Raw genomic sequence first — 20,450 nt, 5'->3', positions numbered from 1 at the left:
AATGCCTAAAATTGACTTCATCAATGCAATTTGTAGTCTATTTTCTATCTACTCCCATCTGCATCAAAACTTGGGACAGTTTTAAGGGCACCACTCTTTAGTCTTTATGAGAGAGACTAAATTTGGGAGTGGACAAAGCTGGGGTGGTTGGATATATTGTAAAGATGCAACACTAATGGGATCACATATAATGACGTGCTTCGCAGGATAATAATTCTAAGGCGGCTAGTTTGGAAAGGTCTTCCATGCGGACCACAAACTTAACCAATTGGCTTCTAGTTGCATCGCCACCCTTTTTTGACCCTTTTTTATTTTAATTTCTTTTCATATACTAATTTGCAATAATTTGGCAATTTCCTATTGTACAATATTCTTACGTTCAACAAACAAAAATATTCTCACTCACTGCTTACAACTCCCTACCATTACGTTTTATAACACACACACACGCATATATGTATCTTTGTGTGTGTATGGTTTGGCAATTATATATGTGTGTGCTAGATTAAAATTTGGTTTGGCAACGAAGCCTGGACAAATTAAAAAGATTAAATTGTACAATGTGCATGCTATGTATGCATTAAGATACAATAAGGTATCTGCTTTATTTTGTTCAAACCAAAAACAAAAGGAACCAACGACCAAGTAGTACTAGTATTAGGGGTATGCTAAACTACTTTGTCGAATTTTGTGGTACTACTAAACATATACATATATTTCAGATATGTATTCTTTTGCATACAACGTGACTGAACTAATAAAAGTAAAAGGAAGGAACCGGTAAAAGAGTTGCAACATGATTGAGACTGTAACTTTCATTTGACTAAAATGAGTAGATTTAGAGAATTAGGAGTTCAGAGAAGGTGGACGTATGCGTAACTAATCGACACTGCAAGAGCCAAGAAAGAGGCGTGTAATGTCTTTTATCCATTTGCCTTGTAAGAAAGATACTTAGAAATGCTTGTTTTTTTTCCTACACTACATTGTACTCATACGCTCAACTATGATATGTTAATAGAACTTCAACTTCGCCACTACTCTGGGTAAGGAAAAAGAAAGAAATTAAAAAAAGTGCAAATGATGACGTGTTGTCTGCTTTGAATTTTCCTTCTCCCTTCACTTTTTTATTTATTTATCAACATGCATATGTGTATGTTCCAAAGAAAGAGTCAGAGACAAAGACAGGGTCAAGTGTATTAGGTGGGAATATGGAACACTAGGGGTAGACAAACTCAAAGCTGCAAATACCTCCTCTCCCATTTACCACGTTTTTGAACTTGAACAAGAACAACCCCTCTCTAATTTTTTCCCTCTGTAGTACTCAATAGTGAGTAACAATGCTTTAATGGGTGCGGATCAAGTTTCTGTCTTTTCCATCTTATAGCACACCCTTTTTCTTCAGAAAAAAAAAAAAAACACCATGTTAGGGGAAGCGGGTAAGAAGGACAAAGCCCCCCCCGGTGGTGTTGCATGGAAAACTTATTCTCGTTCTGTTTCATGGACTGATAGGTCTCCCAATAGCCGCAAGCCACCGACAAACAGCAAAACAAGACCACTTTTGCCACCCCTTCAGCCTCTCTCAATCAACAAACGCAACGTGGAGGAATGGCCTAGTGCTGGATCTGATGATCTTGGAGTTTGGCCACTTCCTCAGACTCCAAGAGGCTCCTCAACCTCCTCAAGTCAACAACAACCCACCAAGGATTTTCTCTTCAAGAGGGACAAATTGGCCTTCTTTGACAAAGAGTGTTCCAGAATTGCCGAGCACATATACTTGGGGAGTGACACGGTAGCCAAGAACCACGAACTCCTCAGGCAGAATGGAATCACTCACGTTCTCAACTGTGTTGGCTTTGTTTGTCCTGAGTATTTCAAAGGTGATTTTGTGTACAAGACACTTTGGTTGCAGGACAGCCCCACTGAGGACATCACAAGTATTCTCTATGATGTGTTTGATTACTTTGAGGATGTTAGAGAGCAAGGTGGGCGTGTCCTTGTCCATTGTTGTCAAGGGGTTTCTCGATCAACGGCTTTGGTGATTGCTTACCTCATGTGGAGGGAAGGGCAGAGCTTTGAAGATGCTTTTCAGTTTGTGAAGACTGCAAGGGCTGTCACAAACCCGAACATGGGTTTTGCTTGTCAACTTTTGCAGTGTCAGAAAAGGGTTCATGCTATGCCTGCAAGTCCAAATTCTGTTCTCAAGATGTATCGTATGGCTCCTCACTCCCCCTATGACCCTCTTCATCTTGTCCCCAAGATGGTTAACCAGCCAGGTTCACAAGCTCTTGATTCTCGTGGGGCATTCATTGTCCATGTTCCTTCTGCTATCTATGTTTGGAATGGGAAACATTGTGACTCTGTGATGTCATGCAATGCAAGGAGTGCAGCCTTTCAGGTGATCCGTTATGAGGGGGCAAAAGGTCCTATTTTGACAATCCACGAAGGTGAAGAACCACCCGGGTTTTGGATTGCTCTTTCTATTGAGCAACGAATATCAGGTGATTCTGAAAAAGAAGTGGTGATCATGGAGGAGCCCTCTGAAGGCATGGAGAGTGCTGTTGAACCGGTTGATTCTGGGATGACTACTGGTCCAAGAAAAATTGATGCATATGATTTGGATTTTGAGATTTTCCACAAGGCACTTGCTGGTGGGGTTGTTCCACCTTTTTCCTTGTCTGATCCAGGATCAGAAACTTGTCTTCCTGCTAGAGAACAAGGTTGGGCAAGACTGAGGAGGAAGTTTGCTAGTGGATTGCTCACATCCCCCAAATTCATCTGTGATGCTGATTCAACCCCATGCAATGATCATCAACCTAGTGTATCTGAGGAAGCTGCATATGAGCCTTTGTCACCATCATCAATTCCTCCGTGTGGTTCACCGGATTCCTTTGAATGCTATCCAAATAGGGAAAAAGGTAGTCCTGAAGCCATGGACTTCTCTGTTCATGGTGTTGCTTCATCATTGCCACTGTCTCCTACCGGCACATCAAATCCTTTTCCTTGCTTCATAAGCTGCATTCCAAAATTCAATTCCAAGTCACCAACACTCTCACCTTCAAGTTCTGATTACGCCAGTTCATTTACTTTTTCGCCTTCCTCTACCAACTGGTCCGACTTGTCCTTGGTGTCTTCTCGGCAGCCATCACCATCTGGCCTTGAATCGGCTGAACCCTTTTATGTTAAAGACGCGTCTTTCTCAGAAAATTCCACTTTACTTCACAAAGATGTCTCTTCACCCTTGGAAGAATTTTCAGCTAATCACACATTTGGAGGGGCGAACTCCAATTTGCAGTTGAAAGGTTCTTTCCTCTCCATCGCCGAGCGCAGAGGGAATCATCCACCGCCTCTGATGTTGCTACCCTCAGCCAGTGAATCCTCTCATGTCCCCAAGAACAACGTGGTAAGATCACTGTCTTTCTCTTTGCCTGAATTAGATGATAATGTGGTGAAGGATGATGATACTTGCAAACAATCTGACCGTGAAAACAAAGGAAAATGGCTAATATCAGATGACTATATTATTAGTTCAGGTGTTGAACCGCAGAGTGAGATTAATGACAAAGAGGATCGTGGTACAGAGTTATGTAATAAAATGGCTGAGCTTGACATAGAGGAGAAAGGAAATGGGATGAGTTGAGCACGAATTCTGCAAATTTTGGATGTAAATTTGCACTCACGATCAGATTATTCCGTGCGTGCCCAATACTGATGATTTGTGATTACATGCATATTATAATTGCAATTGAAGTACATAACAGTTGCTAAATTGAATATGGAGTCCATCTTAACTCGTCAGGAATTAATGTTAATGTGTACAAGTTAGTAGAAGTAGCTTACGGTGTTGTAGAATGAATCATCATCTGTCATTAGTTACTGCTTCCATTAATTAATAAACAATTAAGTTTCAAAACCCATATTTAACTTGAGTGATGGAACGCTGATTTCTTTTAGTCTGCCTGCTTATACAATTGAAGTACATAACAGTTGCTAAATTGAATATGGAGTCCATCTTAACTCGTCAGGAATCAATGTTAATGTGTACAAGTTAGTAGAAGTAGCTTACGGTGTTGTAGAATGAATCTTCATCTGTCATTAGTTACTGCATCCATTAATTAATAACAATTAAGTTTCAAAACCCATATTTAACTTGAGTGATGGAACGCTGATTTCTAATAGTCTGCCTGGTTAATTAGTCGCAGACAACTGTTAGTTTGCAGGGTTTAAATACAACACGGTTTGCCAACTAACAATCATAGAATTTTTAACAGTAAATTGTGTGAAAAGAGGCGTTTTTATCTATAATCATAATTTTTTTGTTTGGTACTTAGGAAGGTGAACAATGGTCTCATATTTTTGTGTAGCAGTTGATTCAATTTTTTGCTTGGTTTTCAGGAGGACTGCAACTAATAACATCCGAAAGATGGATAATAAGAATAAGCCTTCAAATATTTTGCCTATAATATACTGAAATCAGGACATGCAACCTGAATTGCTGATGGTGGTTCGGTAATTTGTTCATATAACCAAAAAGATGATGGTGGCTTCGGTAATTTGTTCATATATACCAAAATACTACGGATAGGTGACACAACAGATGTAGGCTTGTTTCTTAAAGTCCATTGTTGGACCTTAACAATGCCATTGTGGGACCCAGCGCACTGCATCTCATGGCTCTATGGGACCATGACCTCGTGCTAGAGCTCTCTCCTCCTCTACTCCAACCATCCTCCTTCGACAGCTTGGCCTTCTTTGCTTTTAATGCCTCGTTAATTTCGTCCCACACGTTTACTTCCCCATTTTCTGTAAAGAAATTCCACATGTTTAGTGCATCAAAATGTTTTCATTTTTCTATAGACCATACACTCCAATAATCGTAAAGTGTACATTACCTTTAGCAGTGATATGACCTCTTTCTGGCTGGCAACTTCCCATGGTAGTTTGATCAGCTGCGAGTTTTTCATCAGTGCTACCATTAGTTGCTTTTGCCGCAAGTTTTTCTTTGGTAATATCATTAGTTGCTTTTGTTGTCTTAACCCAAGCATCACTAGAAACAACTACAGTTTTCAAATCAGGATTGCCATGCTTAACCATTCGAACATCAGCAAGCGATGTATACTCTATCTGTAGAAGGAAAACAATGTCATTTTCATGCAAATAAGCAGCAGCATGCTAGTTCTATTAAAAAAAAAAGTTTTTTGAAGATTCAATTAAAATTAGGGCTTTAACACTTTGTCATGATACAGAGTAAGATAAAACTAAAAACTTAAATGCACCGGCACAAGATGTCTGGATATTAGCTGTTTTATATACCTGCAATCCATCAATTCATTGGATTAACATAAACCAGGCACCACTTATATACTGTTTACCATAGTGGACATATTGAATTCTCCTAAACCAAGCACCACTTATATATTGTTTACCATAGTGGACATATTGACTCCTCCCCTACTATATAAGCTACGGTGCAAAAATGAAATAAACGGGAAAAAAAATGAAATAACTTTATTACCTCTAAAGAACCATTCTCTTGATAAGGGGATGGATTATACTGTACAGAAGATGCATCCTCATCTATTTTTTTCTTAAAATCAAATGGATATTCTAAAACTGGTTCCAGCCAAATCCTGTTTGATTTAGCATCATACCGAGATATTTTCCCAACCTGCAAGGACATAGATGTAATACGTATTAAACTTCTGATGCAATTTTGTTTTCAATAATGTAATCCAAAAGCAGACTTGATATGTACCCTAAAGGAGGAAAGTTCCGGAGTCCAAGATGCTGTTAACTCAATCAATCGATAAGCAATTACATCACCTTCCTGCAGTGTATACATAAGTTATTAAAAAGCACCAAAAGAGTACCATGCAACAGAATTTACAGATTCATAGCACTGAATACAGATAAGAATTTGAAGGGTATAACCAAAAACAGCTGAAATGGCTCCTAGCATATTGCAACAGGTTAATTAACTTCTAGGATACTGAGCAGAATAAGAAATGCCATAAGGATACATTAGGGGGTAGGAAAGAAAAACACCTTAGGCAAGCTTGTATAATAAGGTTTAAGCTTATCAAAATCTATTGCATTGGATGGCTGTTCCTTTTCAGCATTCCGAACTGTAGGACAATCTTGACTGGAATGTTCGTAGCCATCCTGTTTACGGAATGACATTCTCTCTTTACCCCATTTCTGGCCCTTCTTCTTGTTGGTAATTCCATTCCACTGAAATATTTCCTGAAACATTCAGTTTACATTTACAAATCAATTGAAATATCATGACAAAAATAATAGCATATCTCCTGATACTCTAATACCTCCAAAGTTTTGACCATATTACAGAACTGAATGGAATTACATCTGTGCACCAAACTTTGATTAGTTAATCAAGATAGTAAGTTTTACAACTTCAAGCTATTCTTAGCCCTTTAGTGAGAATCAAAATATGGATTACACAAGCTGTTCAAGTGCTATCAAATTTATATCTAGTAACATTGATTCCTTTCAAAGTATCTCCCGAGAATAAACCTATATAATTTTGTTAGCTCCCTCCCGCCTATCCTCATTACCCATCACACACCCAAGAAAGGACTAAGAGTGAAGAAAAGGCTGTTTTGTAAATTATGTACTTCCCAATCACAAGTCACTTCTGACTGGAACATTCTTCATTCTCCATCAAGCCCTAAAGTCTAAAACCCCAGATAAAACATAAAGTAAGAAGTTCAAATGCAAATAATAATAATCTTAATGCATAGTACAATTTTCTGCAAAATTAACATATTAAATTGACTATTTATGATGGAGAGTAAAACACAGTGGAAATTGTAAATCTTTTATTGAGGAAAATCAAACCAACCACTGGAAACTGATCCTGTGTCACTGCCTGATCCTGATCTGCATCAAATAGAGCATGGACATGTATCAGATCATGAAAGCAATTAATCCCGAAGCCCAAAAACACAATTGCTACTTTAAAATTTTATAGCTGAGATCTGCATTCAAACCTTTCTTAAGGGGCTCAAACCGAATGTGCCCTGGCCTAATTTCCACAGGAACAATGTCATCTTCTTCTCCACTTTCTTCATCAGGTTTTTGATGTACATCAGAAACAACACAATTATTATCTTTGATAGGTAATTCTTGTCCATCTTTTTCAAGCACTGGAGTCTGATGGGGCTGACAATTTGAACAAAAGAACATTTCCTTTCAGAAAAAATGATTAAATACATTATGCAAATAGTAAGCTTAGACAAGTGATCCAAGAAAACTGACAAATGATTTGCAAAATGTATTTAATCATTTGTCAGTTTTCTCGCAATACTATCACCTGGGGACAAAAGTCTATAACTCAACAAGTCAACAATATCAAATACAGCTAGTAAATTATCATTCACAAGCAATGTTATCAATTGCAGATCGCGGAAAATGGCAGAAAGCCAATAATTTGCTATATCATATAGAGGATAGAGTGCAGGACTGCATGCAAATAGTGAAAGCCGCATAATGGTTGAAATAAATGATATATATATCAATACATAAATCATATATAAAAAAAATTAAGTTGTATGCAAATAAAAATAAAATGCATAAAATTTGGCATGATATAAACTCAAGTTCAATGGCCCAGAGACTCGTTGAAGATGACCAGAGGATGCAGGAAGAGGTGAATAAATGTTAATGGAGGAGTGGAGGAGTCCTTCCTTGATCCTTACATGAAGCCATGAACAAGGGATTACATATGGGATTAGTTTAACAAATTTTACATGCATGGGGGGAGTGGGACACTGGGATTGATTGGGAAAAAGGTCACATGCAGTCCCACATCCATCTATTGAGATGCCGCAATAGCAAACAAAGTCATGATTGCGAACCAACGAATTCCACAACACAATGGCACCGTAGAACCACTATAGTGGCTATTTAACAACACTGTTCATAAGATCCTATCTCCATAAATACATCTACAGTAGCATTACAGAACCAAATTACCTTCTTCTCCTTCATCTCATTCTCTAATTTTAGTTCCCTCAGCCATCTTCTTTTAGCTTTCTTCCGCCGAGCACTTCTGCTAGGCAACTGACAAAATAAAATTAAAGTGTAAATACTAGACATCCCCTGTTCTTTTGTGAAGAGATGGAATAGCAAAGTATTGACTATTGAAACAGGATAAAATGACCAAGTGAGATGAAGTATCCAGAAACATGTCCATAAAAATGGAAATTCCTAAATCATTCGCCAACTAATCTTCACAGACCACAGTATACTATCATGAACTAAATAAGAAAGCCATCCTGCTTTTATTTTCATAGGGACAGGAGTATTTTATTGACCAAATACTCAAATTGGTCCTCTATATACATGGGACATAGAGTTGATTCTTCAATGATTTTTAGATATCAATTTGGTCCCTGATTGTTTAACACATGAACATCAATTAATTCACTTGATGTATTGGTATATCTTTGGACACCAATTTAACCCCCAAATCAACACTAATTTAAAGCTATGAAGGACCAAATTGGTGTACAAAATATTTGGAGGACTAGAATGATGTTATATATATATCCTTGGAGGCTCGATTTGAGTATTTAATCCATTTTATTTCAAACCCTATTATTTGGCCACATCAAGTCCTATTAAACACATGTGAACATATCCAGATACACCTCATTTTACCTTTTTAGGGAAGGAAGGACATGAGAAAAGTCAGAAAGTCAACTACAAGCAGAAGTTGCTAATTTGACTTGAAGGAAATATATATATTTTTTACTTGCTATATCATACCTCAGCATTGATAACCAAAGAATCAAGCTTAAAGCCTTAAACTGGAAATATTCTTCATATGTTTACAAGTGAAATTTGGTAAACTTTTAAAGAAAATCAAAATGTGAACGGATCATCATGACAACATGGAACTTTATTATTTTTAATTCAGTGCAAACAAGAACTATATGTGAATTCAAAAACAGTGCAAATAAAGTGTTACCTTTTTAGTTTCGCTTTCATCTTGAGGCTGGACAAACCTGTACAGCATATCAGAGAAAAATAAGGAAAAAAAATATATTTTTATTTTTGATATTCCGGAAACCAACATCCTCATCATAAGGGGACAGGGATTTCAAATTGGAAGAAACAATAGGAGGAACTCAGGAATCAAACAATCTACACATAACAGAAAAGCTTATTGTTTTCTACTCCATCAAAGCACAACTCTTAATTTACAAACACAGACAAATAAATATAAAATAACCAAGATAAAAAAACACCAGACATGCACACAAAATTGTCCATAAAATTTTATCAGTTTATTGCCTTGCCCAAAAAGGACAAAATATACACTGCAATGCACAATCAGATAAGGAAAATACATCATTTGACATATTATATAAATCACAAATGTGAACAAATTGCACCTTGTTTCATCACTTGTAGGATCACTTTTGTCATTCTTCTGTTTATTAAGGTTGCTTGACTTATTTGACTGACTAGATAAATTGGAATGCTTCTTCTTGTCCTTCTTGACAACACTCAATTGGTGATGAATATGGCCTTCAGAGCTTCCGTTTTCCTCCTCGTGGACCTGAGGAATGACTGACAAGTTTTCGGCAGTAGACAACTTAATCTTCTTCTGACTGAATGTAAAAGATAATGGAATCAAGTTAACAACCCAAATAATGTTTAAATGCTCCAATAACTACTCAAAGTTCCAAACAAGGGGAAAGAAAAAAAGGTTTCGAAGGAAAAAGAGAGATCCCTAGTTAATCATACACTCAAACAATTAAAGTTAAAAAAGGAGCAGAAAGATTAATGCCATTGCCCAACTTACTCCCACATACAGAGATTTGCCAAAATATGTTACCTAGTCAGAGCAGAAAAGCAACCTCACAAAAGTTACTTATACAAAACTAGATTCTGAAACACTCAGAGAAGAGAAAACACCTCCTAATAAATAATGCTGAAAAGACTCTGACAACTTTATAAGCTTTGTTGTACTAACAATTAAAAATTTGAGGAAAAAACAAACCTAGGGCTCTTGAGCTTCTTTGAAGCTTTTCTTTTCTTGGAGACAACATTCCTGTCCGATTCAGATTCCACATAAACTGCATCTTCAAGTTGGTCATCGCCATCCTTGTGGGACATGGTTTCTTCTCCCCCAGACTCCTCTTGAAGGCCCTCAATTGTGAGAAGTTTCGGAAGCTCAATAGACTGATTCTCACAAGCCGCAGGTGGCAGCATTGCAGGTTTATTATCATCAGTTGATACGCTTCCTTTTCTCTTCACACTACCACAAATACACAAGCATTATAACACAACAAGCAGAAACTATATATTGACAGCAACAACACATGAATGAGAGTGAAAACTGAAAGAAAAAAAAAACACCGATAATTGCATAAACTCACCAAACAATGTCCTTATCCTTCAAAATGCAAGTGGATTCAAAAGATGGCAAAACAAAACCATCCATCTGCATTAAAAAAAACGGAACCACCACAGTTATCCAAAATTTCAATCGTCAAAGCAATATACTCAACAGCTCAATAAACCAATCGAATCATCAAATGAAGATATGCGAATTTGTTTCATGATTGTTAAAAATGATGATGATGGGAAAGAGTAATCGAACAACATGCATATATGCATACATACCGATAGGACGATGCCATGGGGACAGGTGCGGTGGAGGCGGAAAGTGTTGAGTAGATGAGAGGCAACATCGGAAATGGCGGTGTGTTGGGGTTTAAGCAGAAACCAGCAACGCTTGAGCCCTTGCTTCTTCTTTGACTTGCTCAACATGCCACGATCCTCGAACACCACGCGAAGTCTCACCGTCTCCGCCATCGTCGTCAATGGTTTTTCCGGCAACCGCTGCTCAGTGCTCGCTCGTTCGTTTGACCTCTTAAACCCTTGCTAAGCTTATAAACGGTGTCACACACACTGGCCTGGCTGAAAAAGACCAAAGTCACCCCGCTAGTATAGTTTTTTTTTTAAGATTAAAGTTCAAATAGAATTGTTTTATAATCATTTTTTTAAAAAATAGCTCGAATTTTAAAAATTGAGAAACTTGTTAGTCATTCGATATACTTGTGAATTTCTAGTTTTCAAATTTTTGTCATTTTACTTTTTTTAATTTAATATTGAAACTTTAATCCAAAAATTATATTGATTTGATATCATTTGACAATAATCAAAATGTTTGTAATGGGCAAAGACTAGGTGATAAGACTTTAACAACAATGATAATTAACTTATAACAATCAAAACAATAACAACCATGATAGTGTTTGTGATAGTTACAATAACAATGATAATCATCATAATAGTAATAATGTGATTATAGTGACAATGATAGTTGTGATGATTGGTATCAGTGATAACATTGATAATAATAACAATGCGATAATGATAATGACGGTAAATTATGATATACTTGGTGACAGTGGTAGAGCAGTAATTACAATGAACGTAGAGATAAATAATTAGTATTATTGTTTAATAAGACTCTCATATCATTATCATACATACTATCATATTTGTCATCATTTTATTATTCTCATCAATCATTATCATTATTGTTGTCAAGAATAAGGCAGATCGACTAGTTTAACTAGGTAAATTGACAACTGATTTGTCAAGAATGAGGTCGTTTGCTTATCTTTTTGATGCACTTTTGACATTTTATGAGTTGATTGTTCAGGGACTTACAACTAGAATATCAATTTCAAAGTCTACTTTTAATTTCAATATTTACAACTATTGCAGTCTTCATTAATCCAAGTTCTTTCTACAACAACATTGATTTACACCTCTATGCACTTGGAAAAAGAGTGACAAAGATAAAGACTTAGAAGAATGACGAAGAAAGTTTGTTGAAGGATGAGAAAAAAAGGAAAAAACCTAAACATGCATTTACTTTCCCTTCCATTTCACTTCTATCCCAAAATTTCTCTGTCTCTCTCTACATTTTTTTATCATACATTTGTCACATTAATTATTTTCTCTCTCTTCCTTCAACAACAACATTGATTTACACATCCTTTTTGCATTTGGAGAAAGAGTGACGAAGAAAGAAACTTAGAAAACCAAAAAAGAAAGTTTGTTGAAGGATGAAAAAAAAAACTAAACATATATGTATTTTCTCTTCCATCTCACTTCTATCCCAATTTTCTCTCTTCATTTTTATATGCTAAAACATATTGTTGATCCCAAATAAATATTCAAATTTTATGTTTGTTTTTTGATAATTTTTTTTTTTGCATTCAGTCTCTAATAAAACAATAATTTAATTTTTGGTCATTGACACTTTTTTCAACCCTTAATAAATTAGTGAATTTTTTATTTTTCTAATAAATTTTCATTTACTATAATATAACAATTCTTAAAAAACAATTAATATTTTCTCGGCTTCTAATGCCACCCAAACACATTGCTAGTCTTTTGTTAAATATTTAATAAATTCTATTAACATAACATGAGATGATGACTTGGCTATTAACAATGTTTGATACATATTTTGACACACCTTGATTATTTTTTTTTATTTCTCTAGTGTCATGTAACATATTAGTTATCATGTCATTATTCGGTATCATTTCACCCAAACTTATTAATTTTTTAATAGGAGACTGATAGAGGAACTAAAACTATACGATACGACTGTCATATTCCACAAAACGACAACTCCCTCTCAAATGTAAGTTGAGTTCTAAAATATAAAGAGTTTCCTTTGCAAACTTAGGTTTGGAGTCTTCAAATGGACCTAAACATACACTTTGCATAACTAGAATTCAGTAAATTGAAATTGCATAATTATAACACTTGAGGACTTAAAATAAAATTAAGTCTAGAAAATATGTATAAAATTAGTCAATTTTTTAACTTGATTTACTCAAAAGCTTAATTATTAATTTATTCTCCAAATTATCTCAAATTGTTCAATTTGATTTTCATAAAAGGTTCAATTTGATTATCAAATTTTTAAAAACCAATCAATTTGTCTTTAAATTTATAAAAATTTCAATTTGATATCAAATTCTTAAAAATGAATCAATTTGATCTCCAATTTTTTAAGAACTTGAAGACTAAATTAAATTATTTAAAATATTTTGGAGACCAAATTGATTAACTTTTTAAAAAACTTAATGAGAATCCAATTGAATATTTTAAAAATTTGGGATGATTTTCTTAAGAACTCAAGAATTAAATTAAACTTTTTTAAAATTTATAGATTAAATTGAACAATTTAAAATAATTTAGAGACCAAATTAATAATTAAATCTTATATAAATTATGAATGTTATTGGTTGACTATCTTACTTGGTTTATATTTGGTAAAGTAAAAGAAAAAAATAAAAAGAAAAAAAGATAAAATTTTAAATTAAAATAAAGAGTAAAAACGTGGATCCCATAAAAATTTTATGATCCACTCATTTACATCACCTTTCCATCTAGCAAATGGACCATTAAGGTGAGTCAATATCGAAAATCAATTTAAAAAAACAAAACGAGTAAAGAAGGAGGGTCCACTTGCAGAGGCAGGGAAGAGTGAAGGGTGTCTGTCGGTGAATGACGATCATGCCCTCGCGGAGGGAGGGGAATTACATTAGAGAATCGAAAAATAGAAAACAGTAGCTAATGAAATAATAGAGACTTGTTGCTTTGCTCGTTGTGGAAAAGAATATGTAGAGTAATGAATTGCGCAAACAAGTGGATCTGAATTCACATTCACAACAACAAAACGTTGCTTTCCCCTCTCTGCTATTAGGAGAGACAGACAGCTCACTCCTTCGCCAATCGGAGCATGGCGGAGCTCCGGCACTCTTCCTCCCTCGGCAGCCGAGCCTCCAATTCTCCGATGAAGCGCGACGCCGTCGCCGTCGGTGGCGATTCCTCCCCTCTCATTCCCGACAACCACCTCGCCCACGACGACGACGAGCACGATCGACACTCGTCCAAGGACCGCGACCGGCAACTCTGCTCCTTCTTTACGGACGACCCTAGGGTTTCGCCTCACAACTCCAGGATCTCTATCTTTTTCACATTACTTCTTCTTCTCGTTGGTTTAGTTTCCCTATTCAGAATCTTTCATAATCTCGTGAGTCCTTTCTTTCTCTCTCTCTCTCTGCCTGCATTTTCATATTCACTACTAAATCACTAATGCATTGCATCCTTCTTCGCCTTTCGGTGTGTGGAAAACGAAATTCCTTATGTGCAATGTGTAGTGTTATTTTGTTTATCTGAAATGGAATTAAATTGCCTATTGTTTTGATTTTGATTTGGTAATGTTCAGCTATTATAACTTCAGTAATGAGTAGCTGTGCAAGTAATGCATGGAATTTTTTTTTATCTGATACAGAAAGAAACAATCAGCTGATGCAATTGTATTTCTTACTATTATTTTAGCAAGTTCTTATGATTGAATTGTGTTCATTTTTTTTTTTTTTTGTAGAATGCGCCTTACTTGTGTAAAAAAGATGGGATTGTTCTTCACTGCCCGCATGTAAGTTCTCTAAAGGACTACTGTTTTGGAGTTTCGTTTCGTTTCTCCTTCCATATTGTTCGATGCCAATGGTGTGTGTTCTTTTCCCATTCACATGGGCTCTTTGGCATTATTTTTAGGTTAAAGAATCGCCTTCACTTTGGGAAAATCCTTTCTCTTCCACAACATCTTGGAAGCCCTGTGCTGAGCGCCAGGCTGGTGTTTTACCAGGTTTCCTTTTATTTTTCTGTTCCTTAATTTATATTTACATATTTAAGATCTCATTAGCATAGCAAGCCATGTCAAAACAGGGTATTAACAAATAAAGTAATAAGAATATCTTCACCCAGAAGTTGTGACAACTTAACATATTTTGCATTTGCCAGTAGCATCGACTAAGCAATTATAAGTGGTATCTCAACAAGTCCGTGACTGCAATTCTATTCTTGTTAATGGAGCGAGTGGACCCTTTAACTTTTTTATCACCTTCATCTTCATTAATAAAAATACTGTGCAAAATCCTTAAGTTTGAAGATTTTTAGTTGTAACAAGGGCGTTCTGTAAAAGTGATCTACAATTATTTTTTTCATTTCTTAGTACTACTGTTATTATTGACAGTACTTTTATACCTCCATGTAGAACTTCCTCCTGAAAATGAAACAAATGGCTATATATTCATCCATGCTGAAGGTGGTCTAAATCAGCAGAGAATTGCGGTATGAGATATGTTCCTTCATTTTTGTTACTCTCTAGCCTAGACTGTTTTTCTTTTCTGAAATTCACCTTGAATTTGACATTCTCTTGCATAGCCATCGTTCTCTTGTAGACTGCTGCACTTTAATTGGAAAATTTCCTTCCACTTGTAAAATATGTGAACATGATGTTCTTCGAACTGTCTGATGTAATTAAAAAGTAAAAGAATAGACTGGTTTAACTGTTAAAGTGCTGTCTCAATACTGTATTATTTCCAATTTGGTGCACTAGCAAATAGCAATGCCGCTAGAATTACTGTTTAAAATTGGTTTTGATGCAAATTCAATGTTGCATTTGATCCATGGTGCTGATTTTACTGTCTTGTACATTGAAATGGGCGTTATATGACTGGCTGTGGAAAGTTTCAAAGAATTATCTATCAATGATTCACTTCTGCTCATCTTTCAAAATGCAGATATGCAATGCAGTGGCTGTGGCAAAAATATTGAATGCCACCCTTATTTTGCCTGTTTTGAAGCAGGACCAGATTTGGAAAGACCAAACGTGAGATCTCTTGTCCATTCTTTTCATGTTGTTTAGATAAGTTTAATTAGGTTAAATTGCTAATTCGGTCCCTACAGTTGATACCTTTTTTCTTCTTTTAGTCCTTACATGAAAAAACTCTACATTTTGGTATTGGTCCTCGTGAAAAATCATTTACGTATTGGTCCCTACTGTTTATCCCTTTATCATGATTTTAGTGGGATGCTGAGTTGTCGAATGGTGTTCTTACTTGGCAATTACATTTGACAGAAAGAAAAAGACATGGTCAATAAGTCAGCTTCTTCTTCAAACTAAATCCCTGATCCATTAAAAATCTAATCAAGAGTAAAGTTGGTGTGTTCTTGTAAAGAGAACAACCTTCCACACTTCAAGTTCTAGCAACAAAATATTTTGTATGAACTTAATAACCTATCATTCCAAATTGTAGAACTACACTGTGTCACAAATCAAACCAACCCGGGCTTCCTACTTTTGGTTTTATGGCTCAAGGATGCAAACTATTGTGGTGTGGCTCTGTATTGGACTCGAAAGGAGTGTAGAAGCACTGAGACAGTGTGTTCGGTCGGTAATGTAATGTCAATGAAGATTAGCTGCCAGCCTGCCACAGTGGCTATGTGTTCGTGATTGGGTAGTTTGGAAACTGACAGTTTGGGGGCGTTGCTACTAATGGGGCAGTTTGCAGGTGATTTAGGGGTTATTTGATTTGTTGGTCTCATTTGGATGATTGTCTGAGATGTTGTGGCTTTGCTACTAGGGCAGAGATGAAGGTTATTTTTTTTTAGAATTGCTAAGAGGACAAAATTGCTATTTTCTGGGTTATGGGTCTTGGATAGTTGTTTTTGTTGTTTGTAGGAGTTGTGGAGAAAAGTATCATAGAGATGTTTCAGGAGTTTGGTTAAGCAGTGAATTGCAGAAGTTTTCTGGGTGAAGTTTGGGATGGTGTTGGTTTAATTGAAGATGTTTTTTAGGTTGTAGAATGGATTACTATTGATCATGATTTGGAGATCTTTGGCTGCTGATTTTTTTGCTATTTTTGTTGGTTATGGATTGGGGTGATATTTGATGGGTGTGGCGGATGCAGAAAATGACACACTTGGTGTTGAAGAGAAGTTTTTTTATGAATTAATTTGATTGATGATGTCGTTTCTTGGTTGTCAACATTAATTACCAAATAGGGACACTGTTAGACAACTTAGACTAACACCGCGATAACTGGGACAAATGACATAGACCAATGCGAGAATTATATTTTGTACTAGAACCAAAACATATATATATATTTTTCATGTAGGGACTAAAACGAAAAGGGTGTCAACTATAGGGACCAAATTATTAATTAAACTGTTTAAATTTTAATTATCACCACTGTTTTGCTAAGCATATGTATCATGTATGACATCAGATCACCAATATCATTTTTCTTTAACCAGTAAAGCCAAATAGTTTTTAAATTTTTATTCACTTGGCCAATTCTTTTATCACTCTGCTAGCTGTACTTCCTCTTCTATTAGTTTTCTTGCCTTGTGTGGTGGATTTCAATGCTGGCCCTCCTTTCTGACCATGGTGATGCATTTCATGATTGCAGGAAATTTGAAGACATTTTTGATGTGGATCACTTCATTGACTACCTGAAGTATGATGTTCGTATTGTCCGTGATATCCCAACATGGTTTACCGATAAATCAGAGTTATTTACTAGCATAAGGTTTGATAGATTTCTGTTTTTTTTTTATTAATTTGTTGAAAACTTAAATCCCAAGTCGGTATAAGAGATGGATAAACATATTCCATTTCCCTTAAAATTGAGATATGGAATATGTCCTCAAGCAGTATCTTTTTTGTTTTCTGTTTTATCAGTGTACTGATTGACATGTTTGATTGAATAGCATAATAATTTTGAATTTAAAGTTAGAGATTCCCGTGCTTTTTTATTTGAGTCTTTTGAACACTTACATCCCAAGTTATAGCTGATAAGAGAAGGATAAATATGTCAAGAGCAAGCTACCTTTTTGTCGGTTTTCTGTTTCATCAATAGACATACTAACTTTTGGTTTTGGTGGAAGTGCTGGGTCTTGTGATCGAATGCGATGATAATTATTAATTTAAATTACTTGTTATTTAAACATGCCCGCAACTGGTGATGACTATCTAACTTACACATTTCTCTTAGCTTTAGGATATTGTTACCAATGATGTCATACCAACCAAGATGTTTCTGATAGTTGGTGTTTGTTATCAATGCCTTTTGTGATTGGGTACACTTGGCTTGACTAACAAAGCAAAAATATATTCTCTTTCAGACGGACTGTAAAAAACATTCCCAAATATGCACCGGCACAATTTTACATCGATAATGTTTTGCCCCGAGTCAAGGAGAAGAAGATTATGGCTCTGAAACCCTTTGTTGACAGGCTGGGGTAGGCCAACGATAATATATATGCTAGAGGCCACTTTTTTATATGTAATTGTTCTTGTTATGATGTCTTGGTTCTTGTTTCAGATATGACAATGTTCCTCCTGAAATCAACAAGTTGAGATGTAGAGTTAATTATCATGCGCTGAAATTTCTTCCTGATATAGAGCAGATGGCTAATTCACTAGCATCAAGAATGAGAAACCGAACTGGCAGTTCAAACCCTTACATGTATGTGACATTTGTGATCACGATCTTGCTGTAACTGAGTTTGGGTGAATTTTTCCAGTGTCAGTGATTTAAGAATTTTACTGTAAACAGGGCTCTGCATCTTAGATTTGAGAAAGGAATGGTGGGACTATCATTCTGTGATTTTGTGGGGACAAGAGACGAGAAAGCCAAAATGGCGGAGTATAGAAAAAAGGAGTGGCCTCGACGGTACAAGGTGGCCATACTATTTTTTATTTGAATTAAGTATGAGCTGTAAGAGCCTACTATTGGAGTATTTTGGTCATATTTGTCTTTGTTGAAAATGCAGAATGGTTCCCATCTGTGGCAATTAGCTCTGCAGAAGCGAAAGGAAGGACGATGTCCTCTAGAGCCTGGAGAAGTGGCTGTTATTCTTCGGGCCATGGGCTATCCAAAGGAAACTCAAATTTACGTAGCTTCTGGACAGGTGTATGGTGGACAGAACCGGATGGCTCCACTAAGGAATATGTTCCCTAATCTGGTAAGGCCTCTTCACTACTGCATGGATTGTAGAAAATGAACATGGTGCTTCCTTGAAGTCCTTCAGATTTTGAACCTTTGTCTTCTGTTTGTTTTTGATGAAAATCACATTCATTATTATGTGGTGAATGAAGTGATGTCATGACATGGGGTTCTAATGTCAGTTGAGGCTATCAAGCATTCAAGCCATGATGCAATGATCTCTTGCTCTATATAAATTTACTTATCCATTATAATTAAGTAAATATATTAAGTTTATTCCTTGATAACATCACAATTCATGTATGAATGCTTTTGATTCTTTTGCAATGTGATTAATATTTTCCCCATTTGACAACAGGTTACCAAGGAAGAGTTGACAACTAAAGAGGAGTTAGATGGTTTCAGAAAGCATGTCACTAGCCTGGCAGCTCTTGACTTCTTGGTGTGCTTGAAGTCAGATGTATTTGTGATGACCCATGGAGGGAACTTTGCTAAGCTGATCATTGGAGCACGAAGATACATGGGTCACCGTTTAAAATCAATTAAGCCTGACAAAGGGCTGATGTCCAAGTCTTTTGGGGATCCATATATGGGTTGGGCTCCTTTTGTAGAAGATGTTGTTGTTACTCACCAGACACGGACAGGATTGCCAGAAGAGACTTTCCCTAACTATGACCTCTGGGAGAACCCTCTGACACCGTGCATGTGTAGAGCCTGATTACAGCAATTTTATCGATAACAATGGGACTTTACTCAAGATGCATTTGGGAGAAATATGCCATCTAAGTTATGAATTCTATCTATCTACAGGGTAAACGGTGGAATCTGGGCTTCTGTCAATACAAGCTTTGAGGTAGGAGGGGCAGTAAATAGAATTTTGAAGCAGTGATATTGGCTTGAAGGGAATGAGATTGGACTGTTGGTTATCATTTTAATGAACAGATTTCCTATTCTGAGTATTCTCTTTGCCAAGACACCAGCTGGATTTTGTCTTTTCATCTAACATGTAGCAATTCCCCACCCTCTTTTCTTCTTCCAGGAAAAAAATGATCAATTTTTTGTACTAAGAAAAATGTGCAAATCATTAATGAGTTTCATGTTGCTAGGTTTCTTTTGTGATTATTTATAGGAGGATTTGGCTCCTTAAAAGTGCAGAGTGTAATTGAAGATGCTTTCGAAATTGTGATAAAACAGATGCACATGTAAAATAAATTATAAAATTATTAATAATTTTAACTTTCGATTTTCCAAATCATTGATTACTATTTTACACAATCTTTTAATAGAGAAGCTAAAAAATAGCAGAGTATGTACAATCACGAAAAAAAAAGGATCATTCAGTCCATTGTGAAGATAAACGGTGCAGTTTTAATTCAGGGCTTCACATAGATTGGAAACTGGAAAACCAGAGAGGGTTAGAAAGAGAAATATATGATGGTCAACAAGGATGGAAATGGTGAAAAGATAACATTAGATCAAACTGAAAGGTGGCTGTGTTTTGGGGAGGGGGCACCAAAATTGCAACCTCCGATCCTTAAACTATTGAGAAAGCCTTAAACCTCTGTATGTTAAATGTCGGGCGAGGAA

At 36.0% G+C, this 20,450-nt stretch overlaps 3 protein-coding genes across 8 annotated transcripts; 2 read left to right on the top strand and 1 right to left on the bottom strand.

The window, feature by feature from the left end:
* Positions 1–1,156: 1,156 nt before the first annotated feature.
* On the top strand, positions 1,157–4,963 carry LOC114382211 (protein-tyrosine-phosphatase MKP1-like). Of its 5 annotated transcripts, XM_028341477.1 has the most exons (3): positions 1,157–3,400; positions 3,531–3,691; positions 4,393–4,901. In XM_028341477.1, exons 1-2 carry the CDS (start codon positions 1,421–1,423, stop codon positions 3,609–3,611), a joined length of 2,061 nt encoding a protein of 686 aa, XP_028197278.1. In that variant the 5' UTR covers positions 1,157–1,420; the 3' UTR covers positions 3,612–3,691; positions 4,393–4,901. The 5 variants fall into 5 exon arrangements, with proteins under 5 accessions (XP_028197278.1, XP_028197276.1, XP_028197277.1 ...); XM_028341475.1 differs by having other exon boundaries at positions 1,157–3,691; XM_028341476.1 differs by lacking the exon at positions 4,393–4,901 and having other exon boundaries at positions 3,531–3,994.
* Positions 4,290–10,943, bottom strand: LOC114382212 (coilin-like). Of its 2 annotated transcripts, none has more exons than XM_028341480.1 (13): positions 10,654–10,943; positions 10,407–10,471; positions 10,028–10,285; positions 9,417–9,635; positions 8,990–9,026; positions 7,993–8,079; positions 7,008–7,179; positions 6,860–6,897; positions 6,043–6,240; positions 5,753–5,824; positions 5,513–5,665; positions 4,890–5,121; positions 4,290–4,800 (listed from the first exon to the last, which is right to left on the bottom strand). In XM_028341480.1, the coding sequence occupies exons 1-13, from the start codon at positions 10,843–10,845 to the stop codon at positions 4,610–4,612; spliced, it is 1,914 nt and encodes a 637-aa protein (XP_028197281.1). In that variant the 5' UTR covers positions 10,846–10,943; the 3' UTR covers positions 4,290–4,609. The 2 variants fall into 2 exon arrangements, with proteins under 2 accessions (XP_028197281.1, XP_028197282.1); XM_028341481.1 differs by having other exon boundaries at positions 6,043–6,228.
* Positions 10,944–13,650: 2,707 nt separating this feature from the next.
* On the top strand, positions 13,651–20,093 carry LOC114382370 (protein PECTIC ARABINOGALACTAN SYNTHESIS-RELATED-like). The gene is made up of 11 exons (XM_028341746.1): positions 13,651–14,098; positions 14,453–14,503; positions 14,623–14,713; positions 15,122–15,198; positions 15,651–15,739; positions 17,325–17,444; positions 18,040–18,156; positions 18,240–18,383; positions 18,474–18,597; positions 18,691–18,882; positions 19,222–20,093. Exons 1-11 carry the CDS (start codon positions 13,805–13,807, stop codon positions 19,579–19,581), a joined length of 1,659 nt encoding a protein of 552 aa, XP_028197547.1. The 5' UTR covers positions 13,651–13,804; the 3' UTR covers positions 19,582–20,093.
* The last annotated feature ends 357 nt before the right edge of the window (positions 20,094–20,450 follow it).

This window comes from Glycine soja, chromosome 13, assembly GCF_004193775.1.
Source record: "Glycine soja cultivar W05 chromosome 13, ASM419377v2, whole genome shotgun sequence".
Lineage (NCBI taxonomy): Eukaryota > Viridiplantae > Streptophyta > Magnoliopsida > Fabales > Fabaceae > Glycine > Glycine soja.
The sequence above is the reverse complement of the archived record's forward strand: the minus strand, read 5'-3'. Positions and strand labels throughout refer to the sequence as shown.

What these genes read in the sequence shown, in the direction of transcription:
- LOC114382370 (XM_028341746.1), top strand. Translation starts at nt 13,805, where the DNA reads ATGGCGGAGCTCCGGCACTCTTCCTCCCTCGGCAGCCGAGCCTCCAAT. An exon ending in GAGTTATTTACTAGCATAAG is followed by an intron (nt 17,445 to 18,039) that starts GTTTGATAGATT and finishes ATTCTCTTTCAG; the next exon opens with ACGGACTGTAAAAAACATTC. An exon ending in AGTGGCCTCGACGGTACAAG is followed by an intron (nt 18,598 to 18,690) that starts GTGGCCATACTA and finishes TTGAAAATGCAG; the next exon opens with AATGGTTCCCATCTGTGGCA.
- LOC114382211 (XM_028341475.1), top strand. Translation starts at nt 1,421, where the DNA reads ATGTTAGGGGAAGCGGGTAAGAAGGACAAAGCCCCCCCCGGTGGTGTT.
- LOC114382212 (XM_028341480.1), bottom strand. Translation starts at nt 10,845, where the DNA reads ATGGCGGAGACGGTGAGACTTCGCGTGGTGTTCGAGGATCGTGGCATG. An exon ending in CCCATGGCATCGTCCTATCG is followed by an intron (nt 10,472 to 10,653) that starts GTATGTATGCAT and finishes TTTTTAATGCAG; the next exon opens with ATGGATGGTTTTGTTTTGCC. An exon ending in ATGAAAGCGAAACTAAAAAG is followed by an intron (nt 8,080 to 8,989) that starts GTAACACTTTAT and finishes TTATTTTGTCAG; the next exon opens with TTGCCTAGCAGAAGTGCTCG.